The following is a 15,629-nucleotide window of genomic DNA, read 5'->3' as shown; positions in this document are numbered from 1 at the left end:
GTCGTCCTTGGCGTGGCAAATCGTTCATCCCTTCTCGGCCGTCATAGTTGAGTCACCAAATGTATTCTGCAACATTTTTAACATTTCGCCCCAAGAAATTTGGTTTACAATACAAAATTTCTTTGACCAATAGAATTATCCATATCAAAAATCGCCGAGCTAAAAAAGTTAACTTGTCCTTAATAACGTTGTAAACAAACTAAATGACAATTCGCGCTCAAAATTGTCATTACGACCACTGAAAGTAGTACCAACCTTAAAAAAAAGTCACAGGAGGGTTGTGTCCGAGACACGACCGCAGAGTTGACGTAGGATTCCGTTAGGCTATCTGTTGCATGATGATTTTGTATATGGTTGAAGAATTGCATCGTTAAACTCTTTAATAATGATATAGTGGCCCTGAAAAGTCTTGCTTGGCTGTCCGGTATTTGTATAATCCCCCAGCGTTTTCAACCGAGTGATGATGAGAGAAGAATGGCAATTAGTCGTTGGATGGTGCGTATCAAGATATAAGATGCCACCATACCTCCCCCCGTCTAGTTTTATGTATTTGCAATGATGATTTCTCTAGGCACCCTGGACTTCAATTGCTTGGCTGTTGGGTGTTTGTTCACTTCATTTGTGATAATGAGAGAAGGACGGAAATTAGTCGTTGGATGGATGCCATCATACCTGCCCCACCTTGTTTTAGGTATTTGCAATGATGATTTCTCCAGGCACCCTGATTTTGAAGTCTGTAATTTCATAAAATGTTTAATTTTATTCATTTTCACTGTAACTAATTGTTATGGAGTGCCCAAAACGATTGATGCAAAACTCTCGCTAATCTATCAGAAAATGACTGAGCATTAATTGTGAGTACAAGAAGAAGCTTGTATTATCAATTTCGACCATACGAGGTATTTTCGTTTGGATAACGGTTGAGATTTTTCAATTGGTCGATAGTTAGTTTCATGACATATATTATTTTATTCAATTAAAAAATTATTATGTAGTGCCAAAAACCGATTGACGGATGTTATCAATCCATCATGAAATGACTGAGCAAAAAACGTTTGGAATTGGACATTATTAACGATGCGATCGATTTTAGTTTGTCAATTTGTACCACCAATATGTTCCCGAAAGACGTAATCCTACGTCGAAAATTTTAAAAAACGTTCAGCGGGAAGCTTAAAGCTTTCAAATTCCCGGTTTATATTTGACAGAATATAATGTTATGAATGTTTAGTTTAATTAGTTTTAAGTACTTTTGTACCTTAATTTATTCGGACTTGTTGGAATTTTTCGAAGAAACTTTGTTTTAAACTTTCCGGAAAACAACATGTTGTTTGAGGAAAGAAAGTGTAAAAATGACAATGACAATATCAATAAAATCTGAGAAACATATTTTTGACTGTGTTCCACCGCTTTTTCATTGAACGGTCATTTGCCACGGATCGAGGTTAAATATGCAATTTGTATATGGGTTTCAAGAAGGCTATTCGCTTTTGTCTTAATTCATCAATTTTTTCTAAAATTTCATTTGTTTGTGGTTTTTCGGATATTTATCGAATAATGTTGAGAATGTTGTTTTATATGTTCGAACCTTTCAACTACAAGATATATTCCTTTTTATTGAATCAGTCTGTTGTCGTGTTTACTTTTTCTTGCCTCGAATATGTCGAATGTACAAATACAGTTTGCAGATAATCTTTCCCATTCAACTCCATGTCAGCTGCCCACCCATACATTGGTATATTGGAATGACTTATTCTGCGAATGTTGTTTACATGCGTAAGTTTGCATGAATGAAAGGTAGTATGAAGAATATATAATACGTGGTGAAACAAACATCCGGTCACAATTTCATATCGGTTGTGTCTAACTTAATATCTCTCAATTTTTATGTAAATACAAGGTACGTAGTTGACAACGACATTCAATAGTACAGTGTAGGCTCCCGTCTCCTCCGCTTGTATAAGCTACGCGCGCACGCTTTCTGTTCACTAGTGTTAGTGTGTCTCTGTGTGGGTGTAAACAAAATTATTCACGATTTCATTTTTTTTTGCTAGATTTTCGATAGTCATTCTCTGTTGTTGTTGTTGTTCAAAAAGCAAAACACGCTGGGTCAAAAATTTAGAATTGATTTTTCGATCGTTTTATAATGTTTCAATGTTTCAAATATCGCTATAAAAATAGATAGTTTTTTTCGAAACAGTGTTTTTTTTGTTCTTCGTCCTAAACATACACATATACAATATTGTGAGATTTGTTTCCGTGTATAACTAACTCGAGCAGAATCTTTCCCGCTCTGAGAGTGATTTGTTTCCGAATAACAGCTAGATTTGTAGAGATCTTTTTTTCTCGGTTGGGTATTTTTGGTTGGTGCTGGGGTTTTGTGGGTATCGTCTTTGACACAACATTTACTCTGGGGTATGTTGAAGATTTATCACGCTTCACGCTTTGTCGGTGTAATCGGATGTTTTTGTTTTGTTTTGTGGAGTCGTGCAGCACAAGTAGAGAAGCATAAAAATAAACATCGATCGAAGACGATAACTTTCAGTGACTATTTGGCACTTCTAACTACATCTATCTTCAGCCTGAATACAGGTCTGGAAACGTTATCACATATGCGCTTGGATCCAACATTGACCTGCAGCGGTAGCTACGCGTGTTTTGTCGCAGGATGTCGATACACTCGAAACGTGTGTGCATGTGTGCTGTGTTTATGTTGCTAAAAGTTATCGCCCGGCTGGGAATTCCCTTCTCACCCTATTACAACACATTATCGTGGACAGTGGTGACTGCGAAACGCAATAGCAATGGGGGAATTGTTTGGACGACACTGTAGTGTATGCAAATTACGGGCGGGGCATATACGTATATAATAACATCGATCACATCTAATAATAAGCCAGGTTGGCAATACGAATTATAAATGCTCCCCTTTTCCCAAAGTGTCTACGCCATGTTTTGGTGCTTGTTGACGTCAACTAGGTGGGATTAGCTTTTTGTTAAGTGTTTTGTGTGCTTCCATTGATAATTGTGCTTTTTTTATGATTTGTGCTGTCTCGGTATGATATCTTCTGCTTTGACACTTTCCTTTATACGTTTCAACATATAATACGAAACTAACCTACAAAAACAATCGTTAACTGTTGTTTTTTCTTATCGTGCCTTTACGTTTTTCCAAAAATATATGAATATTTCACGCTACAACATCTTCACGAAACGTACAACGAACAGGGATTTCATATGATTTGTATGTTTTTTTACACTATCCTAAATTTAAGTCTTTTCCGCTGGTGACTGTGTTTTTGAACGTGGTTTTTCTTGCCTTACGGGTTTGCCACGTCATTTGTTCACGTTCTGCTTCTAACGCTGTTATCCGTCGTCCATCGACTCTTGCACGAAGCTATAGTACTTCGTGCTGTTGTAGCCAAACAGCTCGAAATCGAGCTGGTAGATTTCGAGCACTTCTGTCAGCAAATGTTCGTCGATTTGGGAAAAATATCTGAATGGAAAATTTGAAAAAAAAACGTTTTAGTATATTAGTTAGCAGCACAACTTCGAGATACCTGTACCTCGGCGTCAGACTTCTGGTATTGCTTGTGGAACGATTCGCTATCGCACGGGCCTTGCTGCGGGGGAGCTTGTTCAGCAGCAGCGTCTCCAGTCCGGCCTGCCGTATAATGTACTCGCTGTCCCTCTGGAACGTCTCGACCTTCGCAATCAGGGTGAAGTTGATGCTGCAAGGGGTACAGAACGAGTACACCGGACTCCAGTGTTCGTCGAAGCGGCCACCACTTTTGTAGTGACTTACGAGAAACTGGAGAAACTCGCGGAATGTTGGTCCTTTGGGGTATTTCTAGGGTACACGAGGTTATGAAAAATAGGTTTTTTTATCGTTAAATGCTCCAATGCTCACCGTCAATAGCTTGCCGTTTTTGGGTTTCTTGCGAAACTTTCTCACGATCTGTTCACCCAGCAGTTTGTAGTATTTGTTCCGACAGCCTTCCAGCTTGTTCCGGTAGGCCGAAACCAACCGCTCGAAGGGCTCGCGCACTATCAGGAACGATATCGTGTTCGACAGATAGTCGTTCAGCTCGGCAGTGCTTGGCCGTGGGAATCGATTGCGAGCCAAATCGATTGGCGAGGAGCGCGTCCGCTGCAGAAAGCGCACATCGTAGCCACCTGCAAGAAAAGAGCGGCACATTGAGAAAAGCAATCAACCCCCTCAAAAACCCAAGGAACTTACCTAGAATGTTAAAGTAGTACATCCACGTGCTGCTGGCGGCCTTGAAGATATTGCACCAGGCCAGCCCATGTCCGGGTGAGATGAAAAACTCCCACGCGTTCGGCGGATACTTGCCGATTATTCGATGCTCGGCGCAGATATTCCACAGCACCGAGCGGCGCTCGTTGAAATCCGCTTCGGCGGCTGCGTTCATCTCCTCCGAGTACTCATACACCGGATTCAGAGTTGAATGATTTGCCGGATGGTGGACGCCTTCGGCGTTGTCCTGGGAAGACCTCTGCACTGCCGCCGCAAGCGGTGATTGATGGTGATGTAGGTGATGCTTGTGGACACTGCTCTTGCCCGGTCGGGCTTCTATCGGTGATTTGCGTTGCTGATGGATAATTTATAGGATTTAAATAGAATAAGTCTAATCTGAATAAAATATGTATTTCAATCTTTGTTGTAAATGTTAATTTCAACAAAAAGTCCCGAAATTCATTTGAAACATATTCAAAATAAAAATTGTATGCATCAAAATAACTATCATATTTCTTTTAACGTGATTCCAAGACTTTCCAAATGGCCTTTTTCAAGGCCGATAATTTAGTTTATTTCCCCAAACTGACCTAGGTTAGAGGCGAATGAATTGGAGAAGTTTAAAACCTTAATTTTTTTCTCGCCGAAGCTGCAGGGGCTCTTATAATCGAGCGAGAAAATATAATTCGCATATTTCATTCACTGCAAATTGATAGGTATTCTCTTAACACATTGCGGACCGCTCACGAGATATCTCGTGTTTCGCGTGCCGTCTGTTACGGATGGATCACTAAATAACCCTTGTTTTCTACACTTGAAGATTGAATTCTTGGTTTGCCAAGAATCTAACAAGGGCTATTGATGGTTCGCCTTCATCTCATGCACGTCGAGGCAAACGATCTGATTCGTGGAATCCGAACAAATGAAGCGTTCTAGTTTGCCCCAAAACGTGCGGTCCTTAATGTGTTAACACGGTCTACAAAGTAGACCAACGTGACGAATTCGGCTGCATGTGGTCGACTGTATCTGCGGGCTATCTTCTTTGAATATATCCAAAATCAACATGCAACAAATATCGTAATCGGGGGTCTCCGTAGTCACATTGGTTGCACGTTCGCTTAGTAAGTGATCGATCGTGATTACAAAACTCAGGGACCTCATTGACCACCTTTGTGTTGTTACAGAATAACTACGTCCACGCAACAATCATCAGCGGAGATGGAGATCGATCCACGGTCGAAATAAGATCGATTCATCCATACAACTGCTCTGCTCTTCAAGACACATCGGGCTGCTATTCTATAAATAACTCAACAATGATCAATCAACTGTCTCCGCTGTCCGGTCTAACTGGAAAATGGAAGAACAGAAGGAAAACACTTACGCCTAAATGACTACTCTGTAAATGTGTACCATGTGCAATGGTATAGAAGGGAATACTCTAACGCCGAAAAAATGGCAACTGCGTAATGTGCTAATTATAGATATGATACACATGTAACATGTACACGATTAAAATTCGGCTCTGTTACAGCTAAAATGCTAATGAGCCTAAAATAAACAAAAGGGATAAAAAAAATATCGTAATCCTATGTCAACTATGCGGTCGTGCCTGGGACTCACCCTTTCAATATTTTTTTCAGTGATGAAGGCCATTTCTCTAAGTAGGTAGAAGCTGTAAGATTATTAGGAGTTTTTATGTGGTATCAAACTGACCAATGACCATTCGAAAACAAAAACAAAAAAAAGTCGGGTTGTACCATAGGCATGAATTATTAATCATATTAAAAAATCGCGACATAGGGCCGTATTTCAGAATACTACATGAGAAGGCGAACGCTCGTCTCGTTTTTTTTTCATATTCGACTAAAAAACAGACGAGTACATGCACATAGATTTAAAAGTATCTTCACATCTGACATCACTGATTATACAGAGAAGTCTTTCCAGTCTACCCAATAAAACATTTCAATGAAACTCGTGACAGTGACTGAAGCCGAGACGAGACGAGACGAGACGAGACGAGACGTATTGCTCTTCTCGTTTTCTGCAATAGTGCCCATAATCTGAACGTTAAATAATTCATGGCATGTCGAAACTGAATTTACAAAGAAATTTCTGCTTTACCAGATACACGATAACGGTCTGATATTGCGATAATGTTCGAGTCCAGACACACAAAAAACATAATTCTAGCCGATGCTTCAGGCGTAAACCTGAATCTGCAATAGGATCTGCCAAAACGTAAAAAAGCCAGCATCAGTAGAGAGAATACAAAGTAGTTTTCAATTGTGCCGTCGCACTTGATCCGCTTTTGGAAACATCGCCGGTACTCGAAATTTAATAGACTCAGAAGGCTGCGATTTCGCCATTGTCTTCTGCCGTCTGCTAAAGCTCTTTTGCCGCAACTTAAATTGTTCGAACAAAAAGAAAAGAGAGGAAAGAATACTTCGTATGACGATTTTCTGCTTTGATGAATATTTTTGGTGAATGTTCTGTAAAATTTATTACAGGTAAACCTATTTTTGTGTGAGAGATATGGACTGCACAAAAAAATCGTGCAAAACTTTACCGGTAGTTTTCAAAGAAAACTAGTTTCGCTACACAATTTGAAAAAAAAACTGTTTGATGCGGAAGATAGGGATTTGATCTACAAATCAATTCATTTATGTATGTCTTCATATGAGCTAAACCATGTGATATTGTTTTTAACGAGTTTGGCAGCATGAGAATAGAATTATTTTTTCGTGCCCCTGCTTGTACGTAGTGTAGTGTTCGGTTCAATCGTATGATTTCGTTCGGTTCAACAGTACATAATAAATAACAACGACATGGTCTCACCGAATACTCGATATAAACTTCGCAGTTTGGGATATCAATTGGCCCCAAATCAAACATTTTCAAATTACAAAAGGTATAGAAGTAAGTACTGATGCGTTGAAGCGGTTTCTTTGTCGCATTTCTAAGATTGATTCATGACATTTTGGGTATGCCTAAACGATCAGCACTTACTACTGGATCCATCTATTGACAAACAACGGGAGCTGACATTGCGGACATAATATTGTCATATTAATATCATCACACATTGAAATGTTATAAGCACACCCCCTTAAGAATTTTCATTGAACGAATTCATTTTGACATACGGTTATCATGTGAAATAGATAAAATTCTCATTTACAAATAAATCTTCTCCTAATAAATCATTTTTTGTTTTGTTTATTGTTGATATTCCCATCAAATTATAGCATTATCTATGTAACCATAAGCATGACTTCATACCATTAGATCTTAGATCTCTAATGTCAAACATCATTTATCGGCATTTTAATGCCCATAAGCTTCTCATCAATATTGTTAATGCATTGAAAAATATTTTATGTTTTTCTAATATAGGGCTTTTACTGGGTATGAAGTTTCTGACTACAATGATTGTGATTGAAATGCAATTATTTTAACCTCTTTTTTGCATCAACATTTAGATAACAATGGCAAAAGATGTTGTAGAGTACTCTGGTTCGAGTCTCATCAGCTGATTTTCATTGTGATTTTAAGTCGTGTTTCTGTTTTTTTTTTTTCTCAAATGGAATTGAGTACACAACATTGAGTTTAAGTTAAAATTTACGTCCATAATAGATGGGAATGCTTGGGAATGTTGAGTAAGCGTTTTGTAAACAATGCAGATATTTACCGGTGACACAGGAAGAACAGAAAGAATACTTGTCCTTGATTTTTTCCTGGTTGAATAAGTTAAATGTTGGTGTGAAATATACTATCTAATCGTTCGGAACTCCCCAATGTTGGTATCAGACCACCTGGGTTTTATGTGAAAAGGAGAAACGAATTCAGGAAACCAGCGGTCAGAGGACCGAAAGCTAAGGGTGAAATGAAAAATATTTGTCTAAGAATTTTCACACAAACCAGCTGGCCCGACAAACGATGTTCTGCCATATAAATTATTTCTAGAAAATATTTTAGTTGGTAGAAATATCGAATATATTTTTAGAGAGTTTATATGTTATCGTTCAGATCTGTAAAATTGATCAGATTGATGATTTTCACTGCGAAACATAAATATGCGCATACATATTATCATTCTGGAAGAATTATAATAAAATTCAGGAAGAAATCAAGGTAGCTCGTATTGGGTTGTCTGGAAAGTTCGTGCCGATTTTGTTAAAACCAAAGCACCACTTTTTAAGCTGACTCACACATATACAATTTAATTCTACAATCTCTCGCCATCTTCTACAGCTTCAAAATTCTATCCCCCTTGAACATATCTCGTATTTTTTTCAGGCCATAGGGTTAGAGTTCTATTTACATTTTGCAAGGATCCTTTGATCGTTTATACCTTCTTCCAAAAACCTATAGCATCACTACATTGAATTGCAGAGAAATCAATATTCAAAATTACTTTGAATTCATCGTCCACACATTAGAATGAATCTTGATTCATTGAATGATGAAAGCATATCAGCAGTGGATGAATCGTTGAATGATTTTTTGATTTTGATGTTATTAGGTTCGATTATAGAACTATATGAAATATTAGTTTCACCATTGAAATAGATTCTACTTTAAATCTGACGAGTAAATGTTATAGGAAATCTTATCATATTGACACTGAATTTTTTGTTTATCCCATTTGTTTATTTCAGGCACATTAGCATTTTAGCTGTAACAGAGCAGAATTTTAATCGTGTACTTGTCACATATTTATCATATCTATAATTAGCACATTACACAGTTGCAATTTTTCGGCGTTATAGTATTCCGTCTATACCATTGCATATGGTACATTACATTTCACAGTAGCCATTTAGGCGTAAGAGTATTCGTTCTGTTCTTCTATTGTCCAGTTACACCGGACAGCGGAGACAGTTGATATGATCATTGTTGAGTTATTAATAGAATAGTAGCCCGATGTTTCTTGCAGAGTTGTATGGATGAATCGATCTTATATCGACCGTGGATCGATCTCCATCGCTGATGATTGTTGCGTGGACGTAGTTATTCGGTAACAACACAAAGATGGTCAATGAGGGCCCTGAGTTTTGAACTCACGATCGATCGCTTACTAAGCGAACGCGCAACCAATGTGGCTACGGAGACCCCCTACACTGAATTTTAAGGAGTTTCAATAACTTTGCGGCTACTCGTACATACACATCATAGAGGAAATGTTGTTCATTAAACTCAATCTCGTTATTATTTCTTAAATTCGTCAAATTTATTGGTTTCATAAAATAATCTAGCATTGTTTTTTAAAAATCGAAATATTTGTGCGTAGTGGGAATAATTCGGGATTTTCATTCAAGAAAAGCTTATTCAGTCGATTTACAACGCTCACACATATTGATAAATAGAAGTTTGCTATAGATTTGTATCAGAAGTGTTCGCGACTGCCAGCGCGAATGTTGAGCAAGTATCCCTACTTCCATTTTCCAATGTCCATCCCTATCCTTTTTCCCATCCAAGCCTCTCCCTTCCATCCGAAATGCCGTGTGTGGTGCATAACGCAACTAAAACAGCAGCATATCCCGATGCCGAACAAAAGCCGAACGCACACAAACAAAAAAGCGCATACAAACCGATTCCTACCAATACATATTTTTGATTCAAATGTAAAAGGTCGTAAATAAATTCATCCAGTTTGTTAAGAAGTATCCAAAGTTTCTGATCCCATGTGTTTTAACTCTCCAGTGCAAGCCACATCCGAATGGTCTTCCATAAGACCAAAGTGCGACATTACCCCGCATCTGAGCTATCAAACCAGGCCTCCTTCAGCCGAAGGATTCGCCTATTCCTCAATGGTGTGATCCACCAGAAGAATTTCATTCAATGTACGCATTATACATGTACGGGCCGGATAGCAATAATGACAGTTCTCATTTCCCACTAGGATAATTATCATTCTGATATCAGGCAAAATTGAGTGCTTTTTTTTTTTTTTTTTTTGTCTGTATTATAGTGATTTTCAACTCATTTGGCTGGTTCGTCACTTTTTACTTCCATTTTTGGAAGAATGTCGGGAGTGAGAATTGAACTCGTGACCTTTAGCGTGAGAGGCATAGATGTTATATGCTTGTCAGGAAGGCATATGCGTACTCCTTTATTTTCGAATTTTTCTATCCATACGAAATATCCTCCAAAGTATTCTACCGTTCTAATTTAGGTGGAGATAAACTCAACGATTTATACATGACTCTAATCTGATCAGCCGTTCTCCTCTGATGATGAGTTATGCGTACGTTGGAAAAACCTTGTTTTATATATATAAGATTCGATCAAAATTAAAGCAGTATTTTTTTCTGCAGATCTTCTTTCATTCAGGATGCCAAAACATGTGCTAAAAACTAATTTTGGCGAAACAGGCGAAACAGTACACTTTGACGAATGGCCAAGTCACTAACCAATCACCTAAGGGAACCAGTTCATTTGAACCGTTTTTTCGCTCTTTCGTTCAGCGGTATCATGAACAACATTGAATGTTTGCTAGAGACCAACAGATCACATGGTTAATGGTTCATGGTTAAAGTACATGTAATAGGCCAAACAATTGATAGAAACCAACGCAATACATTTTTAGAATTTGCCTTCCAACTAGAAGATTTTTGAGGAATGATGACGAATAATGCAAGATTTCCAATGCTAGTAACTTGAACATTTCGCAATAGATCTCAAAGATGTTTGCATCAATTGATTGGAAATATTGGAAATATAAATATAATTGTGCTTCCCAAATTGTACCATCCGAAAAGAGCAACTAGAGCAGTGACCGTAGGCATCCACCGTGCATTACATTCTTTCTAATGGAAATGATAGGAAATAACTCTTGTCAACCTCAGGCTCACTCCTGCTAGCGAGCAGACATGAGTCTTTGCTAGTGCTGAAATTAGCGGTATCAAAGCAGTAACACCAACAGAAAGAGGCAGCAGTAGCAGAAGTAACCTTATGTGAAAAGTTTCAACAATTTGGAGAGTGTTAGGCTATGTTTCGGTCTATTTCTATTTACATATTCCCATAGTTCCCTGCAACTTTTTCCTGTTCATATTTTGCTACTATTGAACTTCAAAATTTTTCATGATTGTTGATTGTTGAAGATGGTTAGACTCATAATCTGTTTCCACCCCATAAAGTGGTGTTTTAGTTAGGTGTTTGATCAAGGAAATTTTTTGGGACATTTTTCTGATTGAGACACGTTTTGACTAAAACGAAACGATCCCCATGCAAAAGCCTCCGGATCAGAGAAGACATGGCATGTCAAGCTATGACGGATAAATTTAATAAGCATTTTCCGAATATCTCGAGACTTGATCAATCGTATGTGACACTATAGACGATTGTAATTAGGCGATTTTATGATTCCTTTCATCTACAATATAATTCCACAACCGCGTTTACTGTCGGATTGTTTGGATTTTATCCGCGCTGATGAAAACTAAATCGTAGATCAAAAGGGATAACATGGTGCCCTGATATTTACTGTTGAATTGCTAGTCGCGGGTTCTATGGATTCTACCATTGGAATGCGTATTAGAATAAGGGAATTAGGTCGTTATTTTTATGCAAACTGCATTACAAATAGAATTTTCATTTTTGCATGGGGACGCATGTACTTTTATAAAAAGCAGGAATATGCCTTCTATGCGTAACATCTAGATTTTAGATTATACTCGCTCTGATTGCGGTAAATAAAGTAATATATATATATATATATATATATATATATATATATATATATATATATATATATATATATATATATATATATATATATATATATTTAAAAAAATATATTGTTTACTATATTTATTTATGTTTGTATTGATTTTGAGAAAAATGAAAACATATTTTTCAAAGCCATCATGATAGCAATGCTTATATTGCTGCATTGTGTTGCAAAGATGAATTTATTGTTGTTCGTGCAATTTGTTCAATTTTAAAAACCACAAAGCATTCAGTACAATTTGTAATATCTATTATCTCAAAACAATAAAACGTATCATTTCACAGAACATTATCCGGACAAACATCCACAAAAACCATCAAACACTTACCAAATCACTCTTCCCGACGCTTTTACTCCGTACGGTCGAAAACGCCGTCATCGATTCCCGCAGCAGCAGCACAAAGTACAGCCCAAACACTACAAACAGCAGCATCACCTTGAGGCAGAGGTACAGCCTTCTTCGGTTCAGCTTTAGCTGGGCCAGACTCATCTTTCGTTTCTTCGGCACGTGATGCAGCATCTGCAACTGTTGCTGACTACTGATGCTACCCATGGACTGCTTCCCATGGTAGTGTTGATGATGGTGTAAAAAATTAGCCAATGCACCCCGAGTCATTTCAGCGGACAAGGGCGCTCAGCTCAGTGCTGGTCGGAACTATTGTAAAATAATTGTTGTTTGCAAAACTGCATCGTATGCATCAAACACCATCGCGCTTCGATTGACTTCTGATTACTGCCAACTGAGAGTACACTCGCGATCACTGTTTGGTACACTTCCGGTATCCTGTTGCGCCATCCTGCCATCCATTGGCAAATTTGTGGATAACGTTATTCGCAACGAACATATAGCTATCAGCATCATTAGCCGACCATCAGGCAGAGATGAATCACTGGGAAAAATCGATTATCACTTGTTACTCGGCCCTAAGCAAAGCAGCCTAATCAGTCCAAAAAGTGGACATCACAAAGTATCGAGCGTTCTCTGCGAGAACAACCACTTTCCATCCACCACCCAAACAAAATCCCGATTTGTTTTTATCAAAAATTTGTCACACAACAAAGCCGAACATGATTTTGCTTCTTGCCAGCGATAAACACTGCTATCAGTGGGTTTTCGTTTTCCTTTCACGACACAAACGAAACGGAACGCGGTGTTCTTTGTTTCAACACAAACACTGTGAAAACTCCACCGAAGATGCAGGAAGGACCTTTGGCATTTACGCTCGTTTTCCCTGGTTGCCTCTCGCCGCTGAAGTGGCGAATAGTTTGATGTCTTGCGAGTAATCTCCACCTTCAAAACATCTTCACATGATTTCAACCAGGCTCCCTAATAGCTCAACTTGTTTTTTTTGTTGCCATCTTCCCCGCGGCTTCACCTGAAGTGTTTCAACGGGATCCAGCTAGATGTGGGTATAATGGCGCTGTTAGTGGCAGAAAATTCACAGTTTTAAAAATAGCACACACTTCAAGGATGATGTTGATGATTAGTACGAATGCAAGCAGCGCGGGGGGTTCCTTGCTGACGCCCTGCTCACGCCCACCGTCGCCATTCTTCCTTGTGCTTTGGTTTGCTCTTTCGGAGGAAAAAAAATACGGCTTGCACCGATTGTGTCGAGAAAAGTAATGAAAAGTACACCTTGTTGAATGCAATCTCGAGAGTGGAATGAAGCCTTTATGTTCGCGACCAGCCAGGACACAGGAGCACGAAAGTACTTTCTGTTTTGCTCGCTCTCGTCGTTGGACTGATAGTGCATCGCGCCGTGTCGAAGTTTTTCCGTGTTTTGTGCGATGATAACTTTGTACACAGTCAGTGTGAGTGAGTGAGTGCGGGAAATCGTGAAGGAACAAGGATCGACCACACACCAGTACATGCGTACTGCGTTTTGGTAGTAATGGTGAGAAAAGGACGCGAATGGTACATGGTGGGAGAGAATCGAAGAAGTTTCGCGTATTTATGATTTCTCGAGCTTTGAGTGTCGATTGGGAAGCTAGCTGAATTGAAAAAAAACGCGCAACAAGTTTGTTTTTTATTCTATCAATAACTATTTATTGAGACCTTTCAGCTGTAGTTCCGACGGCATCGAAATTTTTGAAATAAAAAATTAACCTATATTTTCATCGGCTCCAGTCATCGGCCGCGAAACATCCGCATAGTCGGCAAATTTGGCTTTTTAGATTAGTTATTTTGCACCGATTCTCCAATAATAAAACTAAAGCACTTTTTTTTAAAGTTAAACCTTACATATCCTGAATTTTCATAAATCAATCAGTCTAAATTTTCTAATTTTGAACACATTTTCGGAAACCAAACTCCCCGCTCACATTATTATACGATTGCAACCACAAGCGAAACCATTGTTTAGCCACATTGTTCGTTCTGTGAAAAATAACTGCAAAAAGGGAAATTTAATCTCGAACCAAAGCGATACTTTTATGTATAATAGAGAACGGTAATCAGTATAAACATAAGTTGTCATCCATGCTTGAGTAAAGGATTGATGGAAAACTCCATGTATTGCGGCACTGTGTAGATGTAAAGAGCATTGTTCTGTATGTTCAAACAGAAAAAAAGACGAAAGACGCTAATCTTTTCAATTTTGTGATACATGCGAAAGATATCACACGAAGCAGAATTATGGCAAATATTTTTTAAACTTAAACATAAAAACATTGTTTAGTAAATACTTATCAGAAGTTTACAAAAAATAAAGGAACTTTGTTCATCCATCATAATCTCACATAGTTATACATCACTGCTTTTTCGTGTAAAAATAATTATCGTGTAAACACACATATCGAATTTTAATACGACCGCAAAGGGTTATATTTATAAGTTCAATCTTGAAGCATAATCTTAGCTTTAGTATCATTGATTGTCATAGTTATTATGAACTTGACGATGTTGATGGTATCCACGTAAAAAATTGTATTCACGGTGCTTTTGTAGGATTAAGATAAACAGTGTTATTTATTTATTATAAAGTTAGACGATGACGCAGACTTTTGCATCTTCTCGCCTTAGATTGAACATTAGAAAGCAGTACTGCACACTACATATGAATGATAAAATTACTCTTATTCAGACTGATTCAAATCTTCTTCTTCTTCAATGGCACTAACGTTCCTAGAGGAACTTCGCCGTCTCAATGTAGTATTACTTGCGTCATTTTTATTAGTACTTAGTTGAGATTTCTATGCCAAATAACACGCCTTGAATGCATTCTGAGTGGCAAGCTCTAGAATACGCGTGATCACAGTGCAAGTCGGAGGAAATTTCTTTGACGAAAAATTCCCCCGACCAGAACGGGAATCGAACCCGAACACCGGGCATGTTAGTTATGACGCTAACCACTCGGCCAAGGGAGCACCTGATTCAAATGCTATATGAATAAAATTGGTGATTTGTGAAAAAAATTATTGAGATCAAGCCATAACTGATATTGGATTGTTATTTTGAAAAATCTGTAAATTTGTATGAAAACCTAAAAAATCTTTAATCTGTATCTACAGGATCTTGGTTTCAAAAAGTCTGAAAAATATGTATAAATACAAATTATTCTGTTGATATGGTAACCCTGATTGCGAGTAGAGAGATCCGTCGTTGTAATCTCCTACGTCTGACAAAGAAAGCTT

At 38.1% G+C, this 15,629-nt stretch overlaps 2 protein-coding genes across 4 annotated transcripts in view; one reads left to right on the top strand and one right to left on the bottom strand.

Annotated features, from left to right (window-relative positions):
• The window catches only part of LOC129777143 (calcium uptake protein 1 homolog, mitochondrial-like), a 58,585-nt gene that overhangs the window by 34,397 nt on the left and 8,559 nt on the right, over positions 1–15,629 (top strand). The gene's annotated exons all lie outside the window — the stretch shown is intronic.
• On the bottom strand, positions 1,577–13,765 carry LOC129777144 (carbohydrate sulfotransferase 11). 2 transcript variants are annotated; one of them, XM_055783226.1, is made up of 6 exons: positions 13,461–13,765; positions 12,325–13,396; positions 4,241–4,613; positions 3,911–4,176; positions 3,567–3,850; positions 1,577–3,496 (listed from the first exon to the last, which is right to left on the bottom strand). In XM_055783226.1, the coding sequence occupies exons 2-6, from the start codon at positions 12,610–12,612 to the stop codon at positions 3,367–3,369; spliced, it is 1,341 nt and encodes a 446-aa protein (XP_055639201.1). In that variant the 5' UTR covers positions 12,613–13,396; positions 13,461–13,765; the 3' UTR covers positions 1,577–3,366. The 2 variants fall into 2 exon arrangements, with proteins under 2 accessions (XP_055639201.1, XP_055639200.1); XM_055783225.1 differs by having other exon boundaries at positions 12,325–13,765.

This window comes from Toxorhynchites rutilus, chromosome 3, assembly GCF_029784135.1.
Source record: "Toxorhynchites rutilus septentrionalis strain SRP chromosome 3, ASM2978413v1, whole genome shotgun sequence".
Taxonomy (NCBI): Eukaryota; Metazoa; Arthropoda; class Insecta; order Diptera; family Culicidae; genus Toxorhynchites; species Toxorhynchites rutilus.
This window is presented reverse-complemented; position numbering and strand designations above follow the sequence as displayed.